At 39.6% G+C, this 18,369-nt stretch overlaps 1 protein-coding gene across 4 annotated transcripts in view; it reads right to left on the reverse strand.

Moving 5' to 3' along the window:
- The window catches only part of LOC143025511 (ral GTPase-activating protein subunit alpha-2), a 148,020-nt gene that overhangs the window by 123,155 nt on the left and 6,496 nt on the right, over window positions 1-18,369 (reverse strand). For all 4 annotated transcript variants that reach the window (XM_076185291.1, XM_076185289.1, XM_076185290.1 and 1 more), the window contains exons 2-3: window positions 14,218-14,328; window positions 13,907-14,090 (exon numbers count right to left, since the gene is read on the reverse strand). In XM_076185291.1, coding sequence (XP_076041406.1) covers window positions 13,907-14,090; window positions 14,218-14,328 — 295 coding nt within the window. The remainder of the gene's footprint in view (window positions 1-13,906; window positions 14,091-14,217; window positions 14,329-18,369) is intronic.

Genomic DNA, 18,369 nt, shown 5'->3' on the forward strand with positions numbered 1-18,369 from the left:
TAATAAATACTGCAAAATGCATGTGACTGAATGGATAAGAAATCAAAGTGGGTGTTGGAAACATATTTCTAAATAATATCATACCAATGGGACACATGAAAACACATCAAACACTTCGGTACAATGACACCTATGTAGACGTCATGAGGTGCAAGTGGGTACATGAGGATGCCGGCATCAGTGTCTTGATTATACTTTTTTTTTTTTTTTTTTTTTTAGTTGAATATGAGTTACCCCCGGATTCTATGAATTGGTTTCATCATGTTTTCTGTGTTTATAATTAGAGTACAAAAGAACAAGTAAAACAACAGTGACTTTATATTTTATAACACAAGTACTGTAGTGTGATACAAGGAACGTGAAAGTCAAAAACTATCATTCAAAGAACTAGTACAGCAGCAGCTAGAAGAGAATGCAAAGGAAAAAGTGATCAAGGTGATTAAAGAGAAGGAAAATTGGGTGAGAGACACAGTGGACAAAAAGAAATGCATTGTGGTTTACGGTATAAATGAAAAACACAATGTACACAAATACCAAAGGGAAAAGGAAGAGAAAGAAGTGGTCCTAGAAGAAGGACAAAATCTACATACAGAAATCAATGACATACACAGGATGGGTACATACTCAAAAGAAAAAAACACAGACCAATGAAAATCAAACTAAGAACACAAATGATAGCAGTACTATCAAAAGTGGCAAAACTAGCAAACAGTGAAAAATACAAAAATATAGGGATAAAAAAGGAAATGAATGCTGAAGAATTAGGGAATGATAGGGAACTGAGAAGTGAGGCCATAGAAAAAAACGAGAAAAGAACGGAGATGGAAAAAAACAAGTTTTTTTTGGAGAGTGCTGGATCTGAGACTGAGAAAATGGTACATCAGAAAAATGGAAACTTAAACCAAAAAGGAGAAGAGAAGTAAAAATTGAAAGTGGCATATACAAATATGGAAGGTATTATTTCAGGATTAAGTTAATTGAATGACTATCTGTCAATAGAGAAATCTGACAATGAGAATTGCAGAGACAAAACTGAAAGGTTCTATACAATCAAGTATGGTGGGACAAGGATTATACATTTGGTTGAAAAATAGGACAGACAAACAGGGGGGAGGAGTCATGATATTGACTAGAAAGGACCTAAATGTAATAAAGGCAACAGAAGGAAAAGATAATGTGGAATTAATCACAGTTAAAGTCGAAAATGGCAATATAAAAAGTAGAAGGTTTATAGTTGTTTATGTACCACCAAAAACTAAGACTGGACTGACAGCGAACACTCAAAATTACTAGAAGACACAAAGAATTAATTAACTGAGACACTGAAATATAGAGAAAATATAGTAATTATGGGTGACTTTAATGCAAAGGAAATAAATTGGGAAGAATTGACAATGGGAGGTGGAGACGAACTCAGGGGAAATGTACTACTGGATATGACCATTGATTACACATTGATGCAATGGGTTAAAAAAATACTAGATTTAGACAAAACGAAGAACCATCGAGACTAGATTTGATATTCACCTCTGAATCAGAAATAGTGGAAGAAATAAATCATAAAACACCACTTGGGAAGAGTAACCACATACATACATACATATACCAAGGCTTTTTCCCCCTTCCAAGGGAGGTAGCCAAAAAGGGAAAGGCATAAAAACACTCCCACCCATTTCATCCCTAAATACACTCCACACCCCTCCCACCCTCCCTCTCATCTGAGCACCTCCTGGATGACGGGTCATCCCTGCACCCTGCCCACCGCCCTGGGTCAGAAGCAGTGTCGCAAGACACAGCACATCCACAGAAAGGCCGCTTCATTTAATCGGCGACCCCCCCTCTCCATCCCCCCTTGCATATAAGGAGAGGACGGGGAGAAATCCCTTCGGGCTGCGTCAAAATTTACTCACACATACTACCCCAATTCCTCCTCATGCAATCACATCATCATCCATATACTGTACAACCATTCTCCACTCACCTGTCTTCCGTCCTCTCCCTTCCTTCCTCAACAGACATTCCCCTCTTCCCCAAAGCCCCCTTCACTCCATCCATCCACATACTTATAGAAATTGAACTTAAGGAACAAAATGTGGTAAGAAGGAATAAGAAACATAGAGAAGGAAGATTGATGTACAACAAAACTGATTTTGTAAAACTTAGAAAAAAAAAATAAAAATGCCTGTTGGGAAAAACTTGCAAATGATGAAACAAAGACAGAGGAGAAATAGAACATTTTCAAAGAAATATATAAAGAGGGAACAGACAAATATGTGCCCAAGCAGAAACAGAAAAGGGAGTACATAAAGTGCTAGTATAATAAAAAGTGTAGAGATGCTAAAGATAGAAGAGACAAAGCTTGGAAAAGATGGAAAAGAGACAAAAAAGAGACTAAATGGCAAACATACATTAGACTGAGAAATGAATATGTTGACATACGAAGGGAGGAAAAGAGAAAATATGAAAAAGATATAATAGCAAAATGCAAAGATCAGCCTAAACTATTTTACAGATATGTAAACGACAAACTAAAAGACAAACACGAAATAATAAAACTGTGTGAAGGAAATCAAGAATACACAGATGTAGAAATGGCTGGAGTAATGACCAGACACTTTAAGTCTGTTTTTACAATTGAAAGCTCATAATTGTGGGATGGATATTAAAAGAATGCATAGACGAACTCACAGACAAAATACACAAGATAATTGACTTCTCACTCCAAGAAGGAAAAGTACCACAAGACTGGAAAAATGCTAATGTTGTACCAATATATAAGGGAGGAAATAAAGAAAATCCAACAAATTATAGACCAGTATCACTTACAAGCACAATTGCAAAAATATGCGAAAGAATTATTAAAAACAAATGGACTAAACACTTGGAAAAGAACAAAACATTAACCCCTTCCATACGGTGCCGCACACGTAGGCGTCATGGGGAGCGAGTGTATTCGCGAGGCTGCCATATCGGCGTCTTGATTATATTTATTGTAGTCGCCCCTCCATAATGACATTCTTTCTAATTCTTTTGTAATCGCATTTTCTATGGTTATCAAAATTCACGGGTGAAGAGAGAACGATCGATATAAGCGGTGACTATATTTTATGATGCGAGTATTATTACGACACGTCGTACGGCTGGCATTGGTTGCTGCCACCGAGATCTAAGTCCATGACGCCTACGTGTGCGGCACCGTATGGAAGGGGTTAAACCCCTAGCAATTTAGATTTAGAAGTGGAAGATCATGTACTACAAATTTAATATGCTTTTACTCAAGATTGCTAGACATAATACAAGAAAAGAGATGGCTGGGCAGATTGTGCCTTCCTGGACCTACAAAAGGCTTTTGACAAAGTACCACACAAAAAACTACTAAGAAAAACTGAAGTAATAGGTGGAATACAAGGAAAATTAATGGAATGGATGGAAGACTTCTTGGAATGATGAAAAATGAGTGATACTTAGGGAAAAGAACTCAAAATGGGTAAATATGATAAGTGGAGTACCCCAAGGCTCTGTGTTGGCTCCGATAATGTTTGTTATTTATATAAACGACATGGATGAAGGAATTAAATGCTATATAAACTTCTTTGCAGATGATGCAAAACTACTGAAGAGAGTAACAAAGAAGACTGCAAATCTTTTCAGGGAGATCTGGACAAAGTCAGGAATTGGAGTAAAAAGAACTAAGTGAATTTCAACATTAAGAAATGTAGTATAATGGAATTTGGAAAAAGCAAAAATAGAATATCTGGTCAATACAAAATTGGAACAAAAGAAGTTACAAAAGTAAACTCAGAAAGAGACCTAGGAGTAATTTTTTCAAATGACATGACACCAGACAAACATGTAAACAAAATAGTTGAAGAAACCTACAACTTAATAAGATCAATGAAAGTGGCCTTAGACTACATGGATGAGGAAATGGTGAAGAAAATCCTAGTTACACTGATAAGACCAAAATTAGAGTATGCAGCATCACTATGGACACCCAGTACAATAAAAAAAAAAAAAAAAAAAAAAAAAAAAACATTCATATACCAAAGGCTTTTTCCCCCTTACAAGGGAGGTAGCCAAAAAGAAAAGGCATAATAACCATTCCCACCCATTCCATCCCTAAATACACTCCCCTCCCCTCCATCCTCCCTCTTATCTTGGCACCTCCCGGATGACGGGTCATCCCTGCATCTTGTCCACTGCCCTGGGTCAGAGGCAGTGTCGCAAGACACAGCACATCCACAGCAAGGCCGCTTCATTAAATTGGCGACCCCCCCCCCCTCTCCATCCCCTCATGCATAAAAGGAGAGGATGGGGAAAAATCCCTTCGGGCTGCATAAATTTTTTCTCACACATACTACCTCACGTCCTTCCCCAACAGACATTCCCTTCTTCCCCAGAGCCCCTTTCACCCCATCCATCCATCTCATCCTAGGTCGCCCCCTCACGTTCACTCCCTCCACATCTGCCTTCCATACCTCTTTTACTAGTCTTTCTTCACTCATTCTTTCCATGTGTCCAAACCATCCCAATACTCTTTCATCCACCCTATCTCCCAACTCCCTCACCACCCATGTTCTCCTCCTCACCTCCTCATTTCTCACTCTATCCAGCCTAGTAAGCCCTATCATACTTCTCAGACACCTCATCTCAAACACACTCAAACTCCTTCTCTCTTAAAAACATAAAGAAGCTAAAAAGAATTCATGGATGGGGTAGTGCGAGAGGTAAATGCAAGGGTAGTGGGTCAGGGATTGGAGATGATTAAAGAAAATGGAGAAAAGTGGGAGGTGAGCCAGCTGTTGTTTGCTGATGACACTGCGTTTGTGGCAGGATCGGAGGAGGGATTGAGGAAGTTGGTGACAGAGTTTGGAAGTGTATGTGATAGAAGAAAGCTGAAGATAAATGTGGGTAAAAGTAAGGTGATGAGATGTACAAGGAGTGAAAGTGGCAGTAGACTGGAAGTGAGCATTAAGGGAGAGCGACTGGAGGAAGTGGATAGTTTTAGATACTTGGGTGCAAATGTGGCAGGAAAAGGTGGAGTGAAGGTGGAGGTAGAATGTAGATTGAGAGAAGCGAGTAAATGCCTTGGTGGATTAAAGAGTGTAATGAGGAATAGACATTTGGGAATGGATGCTAAGAGGAGACTGTATGAAGGAGTGATTGTGCCAACAGCACTGTATGGGGCAGAAACATGGAACATAAGAGAGGAAGAGAGAAGGAGTTTGAATGTGTTTGAGATGAGGTGTCTGAGAAGTATGATGGGGGTTACTAGGCTAGATAGAGTGGGAAATGAAGAGGTGAGGAGGAGAACAGGGGTGGAAAGGGGGTTGGGAGGTAGGGTTGATGAAAGAATATTAGGATGGTTTGGACACATGGAAAGAATGAGTGAAGAAAGACTAGTAAAGGAGGTATGGAAGGCAGATGTGGAGGGAGTGAACATGAGGGGACGTCCTAGGATGAGGTGGATGGATGGGGTGAAGGGGGCTTTGGGGAAGAGGGGAATGTCTGTCGAGGAAGGACGGGAGAGGACTGAAGATAGGGGTGAATGGAGAATGGTTGTGTATGGATGATGTTGTGATGCATGAGGTGGAATGGGCGGGGGGATGGGGGGTGAGGTAGTATGTGTGAGCAAAATTTGACGCAGCCCGAAGGGATTTCTCCCTGTCTTCTCCTTTTCTGCATGGGGGGACGGAGAGGGGGGGTCGCCGATTTAACCTCTTCACTCCGGGGCACATCACACATCTGGCAGCATTAGCTGCCCAACGTGCGATGTTGCGTCATAATAATCGCATTATAAAAAATAAAGTCAGTGCTCAATCGTTCGTTCTCTTTCACCCGTGTATTTTGATAACCATAGAAAATTGATGAAGCCAGTTTGGAGAGAATGAAAATTATGTAGGTACGACTACAATAAATATAATCAAGATGGCAACGTCGGCATCACCGAGTACCCACTTGCTCCTCACGCCGCCTACGTCATCACCATATGGAAATGGTTAATGAAGCGGCCTTGCTGTGGATGTGCTGTGTCTTGCGACACTGCTTCTGACCCAGGGCAGTGGACAAGGTGCAGGGATGACCTGTCATCCAGGTGGTGCTAAGATAAGAGGGAGGGTGGAGGGGTGTGGAGTGTATTCAGTGATGGAATGGGTGGGAATTAATTTATGCCTTTTTCTTTTCGGCTACCTCCCTTGTAAGGGGGAAAAAGCCTTGGTATATGTATGTACTAACAAAGATGGCACCAACACTCAGCATGTTGACATATGAACAAAGATTGGACAAACTGAAGTAGTTAACTCTGGTGCAAAGAAGAGAAAGAGGCGATTTGATAACCATCTATAGAATTATGAAAGGGATGGAAATCCTTGACAGGGATGATCTACTTAAATGGGAAAGAAGAAATACAAGGGGACACAAGAAGAAACTTAAGAAGGACAGTTACAGAAGAGATCTGAAAAAGAATAGCTTTCCACATAGAGTGATAGATACATGGAATAAATTGAAAGAGAAAACAGTAAGTACTAAAACTATACACGACTTTAAGAAAGAACTGGATACGGAAAGATACAACTGCGGGTCCCTACAAGCATAGCTCTTCTCCCGCAAAATACAACTAGGTAAATACAAATTACATATGGTAGCTGATGCTGCACACAAGAATTTGAGTCTTACTGAAGTGGTTAAACATAATTTAATTTTTACACTCCTATGGGGTTGGTATAAAAACAATCTGCAAATTTTACATGATCCTTTGGAGAGACATGTTGATTTAAGAGTGTATATACATATATATATATATATATATATATATATATATATATATATATATATATATATATATATATATAGACCTCAATACACACAAACATATACCAAGGGCTTTTTCCCCTTACAAGGGAGATAGCCAAATTCAAAAGGCATAAATACATTCCCACCTATTTCATCCCCACATACTCCATTTTCATTCACCACCCCTCCCTCCCTCTTTCCTTGGCTCCTCCTGGATGGGGGGTCATCCATGCATGTCACCCAATGCCCTGGGTAAGAACCAATGCAGCAAGACACAGCACATCCACAGCAAAGCCATTTCATTTATTCAGCAACCCACCCCCCCATTCCATCTCCTTATGCAGAAAAAGAGATGGGGAGAAATCCCTTTGGACTGCATCATATCATTCACACATACTCCCTCCCCCCACCCCCTTCCATGTATCACAGCATCACCCATACACAACCCTTCCACTTGCCCCTATATTCTGTCTCCTCCATTCCTTCCTCAAGACATCCCCCTCTTTCCCAATGCCCCTATTACCCCATCCATCCATCTCATCCTTGGTTGCCCCCTCATGTTCACTCCCTCCAACTCTACCTTCCACACCTCTTTTACTAATCTTTCTTCACTCATTCTTTCCATGTGTCCAAACCATCCTAATACTCTTTCATCAACCCTATCTCCCAACTCCCTTTCCAGCCCCACTCTCTTCCTCCCCTCCTTGTTTTTCACTCTATCCAGACTAGTAACCCCTATCATCTTCTCAGGCATTTCATCTCAAACACATTTAAACTCTTCCTCTCTTATGTTCCATGTTTCTTCCCCCTTCAGTGCTGCCAGAACAATCACCCCATCAATGTTGGACAAGATTAAAAATAGAGATGAGAAACAGGGAGGAATCATGTTCTTGGCCAAGAAAAACTTGAATGTGACAAAAATTGCGGACGGCAAAAGTAATGTAGAACTGATCATGATAAAAGTCGAAGACAAGGACATAAAAAGTAGAAAGATTATGGTGACTTATGTGCCCCCAAAAAAAGGCACTTGGAAAGAGAATGAGCATATGAAAATACTAGAAGATACAAGTCATTCATTAAATGAGATACTAATGGGTAACCTGGTAATTATGGGGGACTTTAACTGCAGAGAAATTTGTTGGGAGGACATGACAGTGAAAGGCGGAGAAGACTTGTGGGGTAATGTATTACTGGACATGACAATGGAATATACAATGACACAGTGGGTCAGTGAAAACACCAGATACAGATATAATGAGGAGCCATCGAGACTAGATTTAATATTTACAATGGAACCTGAAATTGTGGATAAAATTCAATACAAGACACCAATTGGAAAGAGTGACCATATACTTATTGAGACTGAACTAAAGGAAGAAATATACACAGAGAGAAATGAAAAGCATAGGAAAGGAAGATTGATGTACAACAAAACAGACTTTGGAAAAATAAAGAAATTCCTTCTGAATGCAAATTGGGAAAATTTTTACATGGAAGAGACAAAAGTGGAAGAGAAATGGGATATCTTGATGGATAATTATAATGAAGACATGTACCAAGACATAAGCAAGAGAGAGTGTACATTAAATGCTGGTTCAACAGAAAATGCAGAGGCAAAAGATAGAATAGACAGAGCTTGGTAAAGATGGAGAAAAGATAAAACCTGGAAAATGGCAAATATATATAATCTATAGAAATAAGTATATAAAAGTGCAAAGAGAGGAAAAAAGGCACTATGAAAAAGACATTATAGGAAAATGCAAAGATCAACCCAAACTATTCTATAGATATGTGAATGGTAAACTTAAAAATAAACAGGAAATGATGAAACTATGCCAAGGAAATATAGAATACACATAAGATCTAGAAATGGCCAACGTCATGAATAATCACTTCAAGTCTGTTTTCACTAGAGAGAAGGCACAATATTGGGACGAAGGAAATGAAGTGTGATCTCCCCCTGTGAGCAAGATAATAATAACACAAAAAATCACATGGCCTGAACGGAATTGCAAACTGGATTCTAAAAGAATGCAAAAAAGAACTAATGGACAAAATACATAACATAATAAGTTGCTCATCTAAAGAAGGAAAAATACCAAAACACTGGAAAAATGCTAACATTGTACCAATATATAAGGGAGGAAACAAGGAGGAACCAACTAACTATAGACTGGTCTCACTAACAAGCACTATAGCCAAAATTTGTGAGAAAATCATCAAGAATAGATGGGTAAAACACCTGGAAGAAAATAATATAATAAACCAAAGACAATTTGGGTTCAGACAAGGAAGATCATGTATCACAAACTTAATATGTTTTTACTCAAGACTAATAGACATAGGGCAAGAAAGGGATGGATGAGCTGATTGTGCTTTCCTGGATTACAAAAAGCTTTTGCCAAGGTACCACACAAAAAATTATTTAAAAAAAAATTGGAACATATAGGAGGGATACAAGGGAACCTACTAAAATGGATGGAGGACTTCCTGATTGGTAGAAAGATGAGAGTAGTACTCGGAGAAAAATATTCAGGTTGGAAGGAGGTGATCAGTGGAGTTCCACAAGGATCTGTATTGGCTCCAAAAATGTTTACTATTTATGTGAATAACATGGATAATGATGTACATGAAAAAAGATAGCTATAGAAAAAACTTGAAAAGGAACAGTTTCCCACACAGAGCGATTAATACATGGAACAAATTAGACAACAAAACAGTATGTGCAAACACTATAAAAAGATTTTAAGATAAAACTTGATGTGGAGAGATACAAAGACGGGTCACCACAAGCATAGCTCCCCTCCCATATATTACAACTAGGTAAATAAATACAATGTTACATAAGCTTCTTTGCAGACGATGCTAAATTGTTAAGGAAAGTAAACACCAAAACGGATTGTGAATCACTACAGGAAGACCTGAGTAAGGTATGGAAGTGGAGTCAGAAATGGAAAGTGGACTTCAATATTAAAAAGTGTAGCATAATGGAGTTTGGAAAAAGTAAATATAAATAAAAAAAATAACTCCTAAACAAATCTAAAATAAAATTTTCAAATAAATTGTGATAAACAAATAAAATTGTTTAAAATATTGAAGCAATTTTATTTTATTAAAAAAAATAAGTCACATAAAATAAATATGCAGCAACCAACTTGTGGAGTCAGAGAATCAGAGTCCTTAAAGATCTCTGAGAGTTCCTATCTATAGAAATGAAGGAATACTGAAGAGAGGGCTTGGTATAACTGGGACAAGATAGGTGACCTACTATCTATAGCAAAGAAACTCAAAAAAAATCTATAGAAGAGATCTGAAGTAGAACATTTTCCGCATTGAGTGTGGACACTTGGGACAAAAAATGCAGGATTCATGAATTTAGAGCAAACTAGAAGAGAGATACAAAGTAGAAATGCCACGAACGTGTGGACTTCTTCCCTATACAAAATAAATACAACCTCTTAGCATCCATTCCAATGTTTTATTTCTCAATCCCCTAAAGGCATTTACTTGCTTCTCTCAATCTACATTCTAACCTTCTCCTTTTTCTCTCCCTTAGCATTCCCCCCACATTAGTATATAAAGCTATCCACTACCTCCAGTTTTCTCTACCTTAATACTCACTTCCAATTTGCTGCTATCCTTTGTACATCTCATCACTTTACTTTTACCTTCAACATTTTATTCTTCACTTTTACCTCCCAAACACTCTAACTTAATCCCTCCCCTGATCCTGCTACAAGCAGTGTCATCAGCAACAACCGGCTTATCTCCCATTTTTCTCTATTTTCTTTAACCATCTCCAATCCCCAGCCCATTACCCTTGCATGTACTTCTCACATCACCCCATCCATGTATAAATTGAACAGCCATGGCAACATGACACATCTCTGGTGAAGTCCCACCTTTACCTTAAACCACTCTCTCCATTTCTAATTCTAACACAGGCTCTATTACTCCCGTAATACACAGTGCCTTCCTGTCTACCATGTCATAAGCCTTTTCCAAATCCATAAAAGCCCAAAAAAGATCCTTACCTTTTCCTAAAGCCTTCTCATATATCTGCCTTACAACAAAAATCTGATCCACACATCTCCTACCTGTTCCTCACCAATTACTCTGTCTTTTCCTCTTCTAATTCTTTCAATCAAAGCTCTGTGATAAGCTTCCCAACTACACTCAACATAATGATCCCTCTGAAACTATTACCTACTAAAACGGGACATGTGTGAGTGTAGTAGTTTCAGAGGACTCAGTTTGTTAAGTGTGGTTGGGAAGGCTCATGGGAAGACCTCAATACCCCTTATAAATTATGCAGTCAAGTCAAAGCAGACATCCACAACAACTGAGCCACTTCCTACTACCTCAACATCTTGAGGACAAAAGGCTACCTGCCACCCACCACACTGCATGGGTCAAATACAGTGCAGCACGGTCTTATTCATTACACAGCCTGAGAGCTTAAGTTATTTGGCCCCTACACTTCATCATATGGTGACCTCTTCCACATTCACTAATGTACAGTGTACATGCAAAAAACAGCCCTTGGGGTTGCATTATTCATCTGCAATTTCTACATATTCCTTTGCACTTTCCCATACAAGATATTGACTTTAAGTTTTATTCAGTCAATATTTTTTAGTCTTACAGTCAACGCCATGGGTATTGGCGCGAAAAATGTGTGCCAATATCCGTGACAAATTATTAAGGACCCCCATTATACACCTAAGAAAACCGACACTGGTATTGGCACGAAAGCACATGGTAGAGTAGGCGGAGCTTAAGTCCCACATACAGACAATAAAGTTCTCAGTTGCCTACTGAATAACTCAGTTGCTTTTTGTGATTAGTCGTGACCGCATCAATTGTTTTTTTCCGCTCTGACGTGCTGTGTTTTTTGTGGGATTTTTGTAATAATGTCACGAGGCCCAGAGCTCACAAGGGAGAAAATTGCAGCAATAAGCTCACTTTATAAGGCAGGAAAGTCTAACAAGGATATATCAATCCAGACCAGAGTATCATTGCGCAGTGTCCAGAGATGGACAAAGAAATGCAAGACACGGAGGTGATTATCCCCCACTCCAAGTCAAGAGGACTGGACCAGCTAAAAAGACATCAAAAAGGACTCTGAAGGTTATCCAAAGACAGGTGGAAGCTGAACCAAGGATAACAGCTAAAGAATTGAAAGAAAAAATCCAAAACTCCTGCAAGATGTGTCTGTTAGGACAATACAACGCCGCCTCAAGGACGATTTGTCTTATGAGCATCGGGCACCACGATGCAAACCTCTTCTGACAGAGAAACAGAAACACAATTGTGTGAAATTTTGTAAGAAATATCTGAATTGGGACAATGAAAAGTGGAAGAAGGTTTTGTGGACTGATGAGGCTACATTTAATGTTACTGGGAACCGAGGAGGTAAGGTTAGGCTCTATCCGGGCACCCTGATAGTGTCATGGTATGGGGTGCGTTTGGATACTAAAGTGTGGGCAAGCTAGTCATATTACCTAAAACACAACAGTGAACAAGGAATCATATTTGGAACTGTTGTGTGACCATCTCGAGAATTGCTTTGATGCCTGTAAGAGTGAGGTGTTCATGCAGGATGGTGCCCTTGCACACACAGCAAAACTCGTCAAAGAATGGCTTGAATTTGTAGGAGTGGACTACATAAACGATTGGCCTACTAATAGTCCAGATTTGAATCCAATTGAAAATGTGTGGGCACTGATAAAACGAAGACTATGAGGATGTAACACAGCAACTGTGGAAAAGCTTGTGAAGGAGATTAAGGACATTTGGGACAACTTAGAACCCTCAATGCTCCAAAGACTGGCTGAATCTGTTCCTCGACACCTTGAGAGCTGTCTGAAAAGGAAAGGACTACCCACAAAGTATTAGAGGCTGGTAGGTTCTACATATATGTTAGTATTCCACTTGTTTTAGTGCTACAGATGAAAAAAAAAGCATTGCACCAATACCCGTGGCGCCGACTGTAGTGACATCCCTATGGGCCAGTCATGCTACACATCTATCTCTATACAAAAAAGGCTTCTTCCCACTTATAAGGGGGATAGTCAGCCAAGGCATGCACCCACCCCACCCCCATTTACTCCCACTTCATTTTAACTCCAAGAGTAATACAGCATTCTTTTTATGACTGAGGACTCCACTTCAAGAAGAATGCTGATCACTTCCCCCTCTACTATACCTCCGTTTTACTACCCTCCTTAAATCTCTCCTTTACTATATCTATGATTCCACCTCTCTGGTGGGACCAGTGTTGGGCCCCTGGTTGTGGTGGTCCTGCAAGATGGACAGTAGAGCTGCCCATTTTCAAAACCTGAAAGGCTGACACTCAATGTTTGGACTGGGCCCAAGAGCTCTTTCTATCAACTTCAACTGTATTTCTTACACCTTTTCAAGCATGGAGAGCTAACAAGAAATGACTGCTCCCTTACCATTATTTTCAGCCAGTAACAAAGAAACAGTCCCACATTAATACAACACAAACAACAATCTAAAGTTTCTTCCCAGAGATCTATAGGAGGGCCTGAAGACCGCTACCAGTGGGTATGGGGCTGCAGGTTTCTGGTCCATGAAATTTATGGCAACAATTATTATTTCTTTGGTGTGATATTGGCCCCAAGGAGAGAAGCACTAGTTCTGCCATTGAAATCCTACTAACCAATCTTTCATTCCTGCTCTTTTGACTTACAAAGTGCATCCAAAGCTCTTTTCATCCAATCCATCCATTGTATTCTAGGTTTTCCTCTCAGATTTACTATGTTTCTGTTCATTATTCAGTCTTGGTTCACTCATATACCCAAAATACCTCAATACTTTCTGGTCCCTCCTATCATGCAATTTTTTTCAATATCCATTCTCTGCTTCACCTCCAGATTTCTCACTGCCCATTCTTGAAACATTAATCATACTTCTAACAGACTTTATCCTAAATACATTCAATCTGCTTTTATCAGCCTTTCTTACATTACAAGCCTGTTCCATACAGTGCCATGGACTCTATCACTCTTTACTTTTCTTGCCATATTCAAGTTTCTTGAAAGCCTACAAGTATTTAACTAATTTTATTAAAACACATTCATAATCTTACCTCATTGCTTCTCTTCTCATACGAATAGTGTTTCCAGGATGTAATATTTTCTTGAATATGTGTGTGAGGGCATTGCACTGCCATCTTCGTGCAAAGAGATCTGGCAAGAGACATAGTAAGCGGTCTAGTACATAAAGAGCACATTCTAAATCTTCCTTGTGGCTCCTCTGCACAGCAAATGTTCCTGAAATGAATTTCATTAAGTACACACAACAGTTGAAACTAAAATGTATTTCACTAAATTCATGAATACCAGTACTTATTTTCCTTACAAATTAAAACCTATACATCATCCAAACAATATACAATACCTTTTTGTTTCAAGTTACATTCTGTTGTAATAAATGCATCATAAAACACAAAAAAGACTGGGCTGTAGTTAACTTCCAGGAATGGTTTGATCTCTCCAATATCAGCATTATCTGTAATTAAAAGAATCCATTTCAATAATAAGTTTTCATTCAATGTACACCATCCTTGTACAGTATATTTTTCAGTATCTGACACATCCACAAATGCACCATGCCATATTTACTGTTTCTGTTAATCTCAGAGGATTAGACCAACCCCAAAAAATCATGTTCCATTGCTCTATTATTCCACAAAATCCATTCATATTAATAATTCATATTAATAAAAGTATCTTAATAATGGTATTTCAAGTTATTTTGTGTCACTCTGTTAAGTGTAGTTGGAAATGTATATGTGAGGGTATTAACTGAGAGAATTAGAAGGAGAACAGAGGGAGTACTTGAGGAGGAACATTGTGGGTTTAGGAAAGGAACAGGGTGCTTGGAACAAATTGTTATGGTACGGTAGATATGCAAGAAGTTTTTGCCATGGTGAGGATACCTTTTTGACTTCTCTGAATCTGAAGGTTTATGAAAGGATCAACAGGAAGCTATTATGGGAGTAATATTCCCTCTAATTTTTTTGCTGTGTGTGCAGAGATTTGCTTGTGTGGAAACTATGCCTTCTCTGAAAAGTATGTGTGCACCCATGGTGGCAAAGTAATTTTGTTTGCAATGAAAGTGATACAGTTAGATGACAAGGGAGAAAAAAAAGCAATTACGGGTTTGACAGTTGGCAAGTTACCATATTTTTAGAAAGATTATAAGTTGATGTTTGGGTGGAACTTCTTTATTGAATGGATTTTAATATCATTTGAAAACCTTGTGTGCACATATTTTTTCTTTATATGCACTAGTTGTAAAACATGTGCACATACGCAGCTTAGAGGGAACGTTGTATGGGAGGTGCAGCAGATGTATGGAATAGGGTAAATTTGAAAAGAGCTGTCAAAAGCTTTATGTGAGTAGTAAAGCTTGTTAGGTTGAGAATGGTGAGAGTGAGTGATTTGATGTGATGGAGTTGTGTAATGTCACCATGGTTGTTCAATGTATTCATGGATGGGGTGATAAGGGTGCTCAATGTGAGGGTGATGATGGCAGAGGATTGGAGATGGTTAGAGGTAGTACATACATATACCAAGGCTTTTTCCCCCTTCCAAGGGAGGTAGCCAAAAAGGGAAAGGCATAAAAACTACCACCCATTTCATCCCCAAATACACTCCACACCCCTCCCACCCTCCCTCTCATCTGAGCACCTCCTGGATGACGGGTCATCCCTGCACCCTGCCCACCGCCCTGGGTCAGAAGCAGTGTCGCAAGACACAGCACATCCACAGCAAGGCCGCTTCATTTAATCGGCGACCCCCCCTCTCCGTCCCCCCATGCATATAAGGAGAGGATGGGGAGAAATCCCTTCGGGCTGCATCAAAATTTACTCACACATACTACCCCACCCCCCAGCCCATTCCTCCTCATGCAATCATAACATCATCCATATACAACCATTCTCCACTCATTTCTGTCTTCCATCCTCTCCCTTCCTTCCTCAACAGACATTCCCCTCTTCCCCAAAGCCCCCTTCACCCCATCCATCCACCTCATCCTAGGACGTCCCCTCATGTTCACTCCCTCCACATCTGCCTTCCATACCTCTTTTACTAGTCTTTCTTCACTCATTCTTTCCATGTGTCCAAACCATCCTAATATTCTTTCATCAACCCTATCTCCCAAATCCTTTTTCACCCCTGTTCTCCTCCTCACCTCCTCATTTCTCACTCTATCCAGCCTAGTAACCCCCATCATACTTCTCAGACACCTCATCTCAAACACATTCAAACTCCTTCTCTCTTCTTCTCTTATGTTCCACGTTTCTGCCCCATACAGTGCTGTTGGCACAATCACTCCTTCATACAGTCTCCTCTTCGCATCCATTCCCAAATGTCTATTCCTCATTACACTCTTTAATCCACCAAGGCATTTACTCGCTTCTCTCAATCTACATTCTACCTCCACCTTCACTCCACCTTTTCCTGCTACACTTGCACCCAAGTATCTAAAACTATCCACTTCCTCCAGTCGCTCTCCCTTAATGTTCACTTCCAGTCTACTGCCACTTTCACCCCTTGTACATCTCATCACCTTACTTTTACCCACATTTATCTTTAGCTTTCTTCTATCACATACTCTCCCAAACTCTGCCACCAGCTTCCTCAAGGTAGTGGAGGGAAGTAAAAGGTGAGCCAGTTATTGTTTGCAAATGACACTGCACTTATGGAGGAGGGTCTATGTCAGTAACAAAGTTCTGGAAGGTATGTGAGAGGAGAAATTTGAAAGTATATGCGGGCTAAAGTAAGGTGATGAGATGTACAAGAGGTGAGGGTGGCAGTGTTCTGGTGGTAAGTCTTAAAGGAGGGGCTAGAGGAAGTAGTTTTAAGTATTTTGGGGCACATGTAATAGGGAATGGAGGAGTGGGAGAAGAGATAAACTGTAAAAAGAGGGAAGCATATAAATATTTTAGAGGAATGAAAAATGTCATGAGAAATATCTAGGGATTTGACACAAAGGGAAGAGTATGAAAGAATGATACTGTGAATTAGAACTTTGAATTTAAGGGAGGCTGAAAGTAGAAATTTAAATGTGTTTTAGATTAAGCATTTGAGAAACATGGTGGGAGTTCAAAGATGGACAGAATGAGCAATGAGGGGAGGTGGAGAGCAGGGGTGGAAATGGAGCTGGAAGATGGTGTTGATCAGAGAAACTTGGGAGGGCTTGGGCACATGGAAAGAATAAGTGGAGGAAAACTATCAATATATATATATATATATGCTAATAAGAACACAGGTACGTGTGTTCACTTATGCAAAGTAGACCACTTGGAAAAAGAAACTAACGAAGCAGAGCGCTTTCGTATATTACATCTTCAGTGCAACAAGTATATATACATACATATATCAAAGGCTTTTTCCCCCTTACACGGGGGGTAGCCAGAAAGAAAAAGGCATAGAAATCACTCCCACCCATTTCATTTCCCATATATTCCACTCCCCTCCACCCTCCTTCCTATCTTGGCACCTCCTGGATGACGGGTCATCCCTGCATCCTGTCCACTGGTGGATGGAGTAAACTTGGGGAAGAATGAGAATGAGATGGATAGAGTGAAGGTGGCCTTGTGTTGAAGGAGCATGGAAGGAAAAAAGATAGATGTGAATGAAGAATGGCTGTAAATGGATAATAAATTGATGCTGCTTAAATGCATTTCTCCTCGTTGTCTCTATTCATGAGTAGATGAGGAGGGAAGGTCACCATATAATAAAGCAATGGGAGTATACTAGCTTAGGCTGTCAGGCCAAGGAGATGTTGTATCTTGCTGCATTGTTTCTGACCCAAGAGACATTGGTGATTTACTAATTGTTACAAATTGTGATTGTGAAAAGTAAGTTTTTCATTCTTTTTTAAATCTCTCTGTATTAATACATAACTTTGATAGTCATTAGATGCACCCGAGCACTTGTATTTCTTATAAGCCTGTCTCTTTTTAGCAATACTTTTTTTAGTTTCTTTGTCAAGCCATTTTGGGTGAGCCTGATTTGGGGGACGTCTGTCCTTAAAAGGGATGCAAGTATGAATCATCTTAGTAAGTGTATTTTGAAATATATCCCACATCTGATCTACAGGTCTTTCACTTAATTTTGCCTCCCAATCTGTAAGTTGAAGCTCCTGATGTAGTCCTATGAACTGAGCTTTAGTGAAATTGGGTATTTTCGAAACACAACTATCTATTCTATATTTTTAGTAGTTTGAATCTAACTAAGCTGTGATCGCTATTTGCAACAGTTTCACTGACTTCTACATCGGTTATCATGCTTTCGCGGCTAGTGATCAATAGATTAAGTTTCCATGTCTTGTGGGCTCTTTCATATGTTGAACTAAGTAATTGTCACCAAGAAAATCTATCAAGCAACTACCTATATGGCCATGTTCTAGGGTCATCCAATCAATGTCAGTAAAATTGAAATCACCCATTCTCAGTAAGTCCCAGTTGCAGAAACTAGACAGTCCTTGAAACAACAGTTTGTCGTCTGCTATTAATAATGTCTTTGACCTATATATTAC

This window comes from Oratosquilla oratoria, chromosome 5, assembly GCF_046742065.1.
Source record: "Oratosquilla oratoria isolate Oo_2021 chromosome 5, ASM4674206v1, whole genome shotgun sequence".
Taxonomy (NCBI): domain Eukaryota; kingdom Metazoa; phylum Arthropoda; class Malacostraca; order Stomatopoda; family Squillidae; genus Oratosquilla; species Oratosquilla oratoria.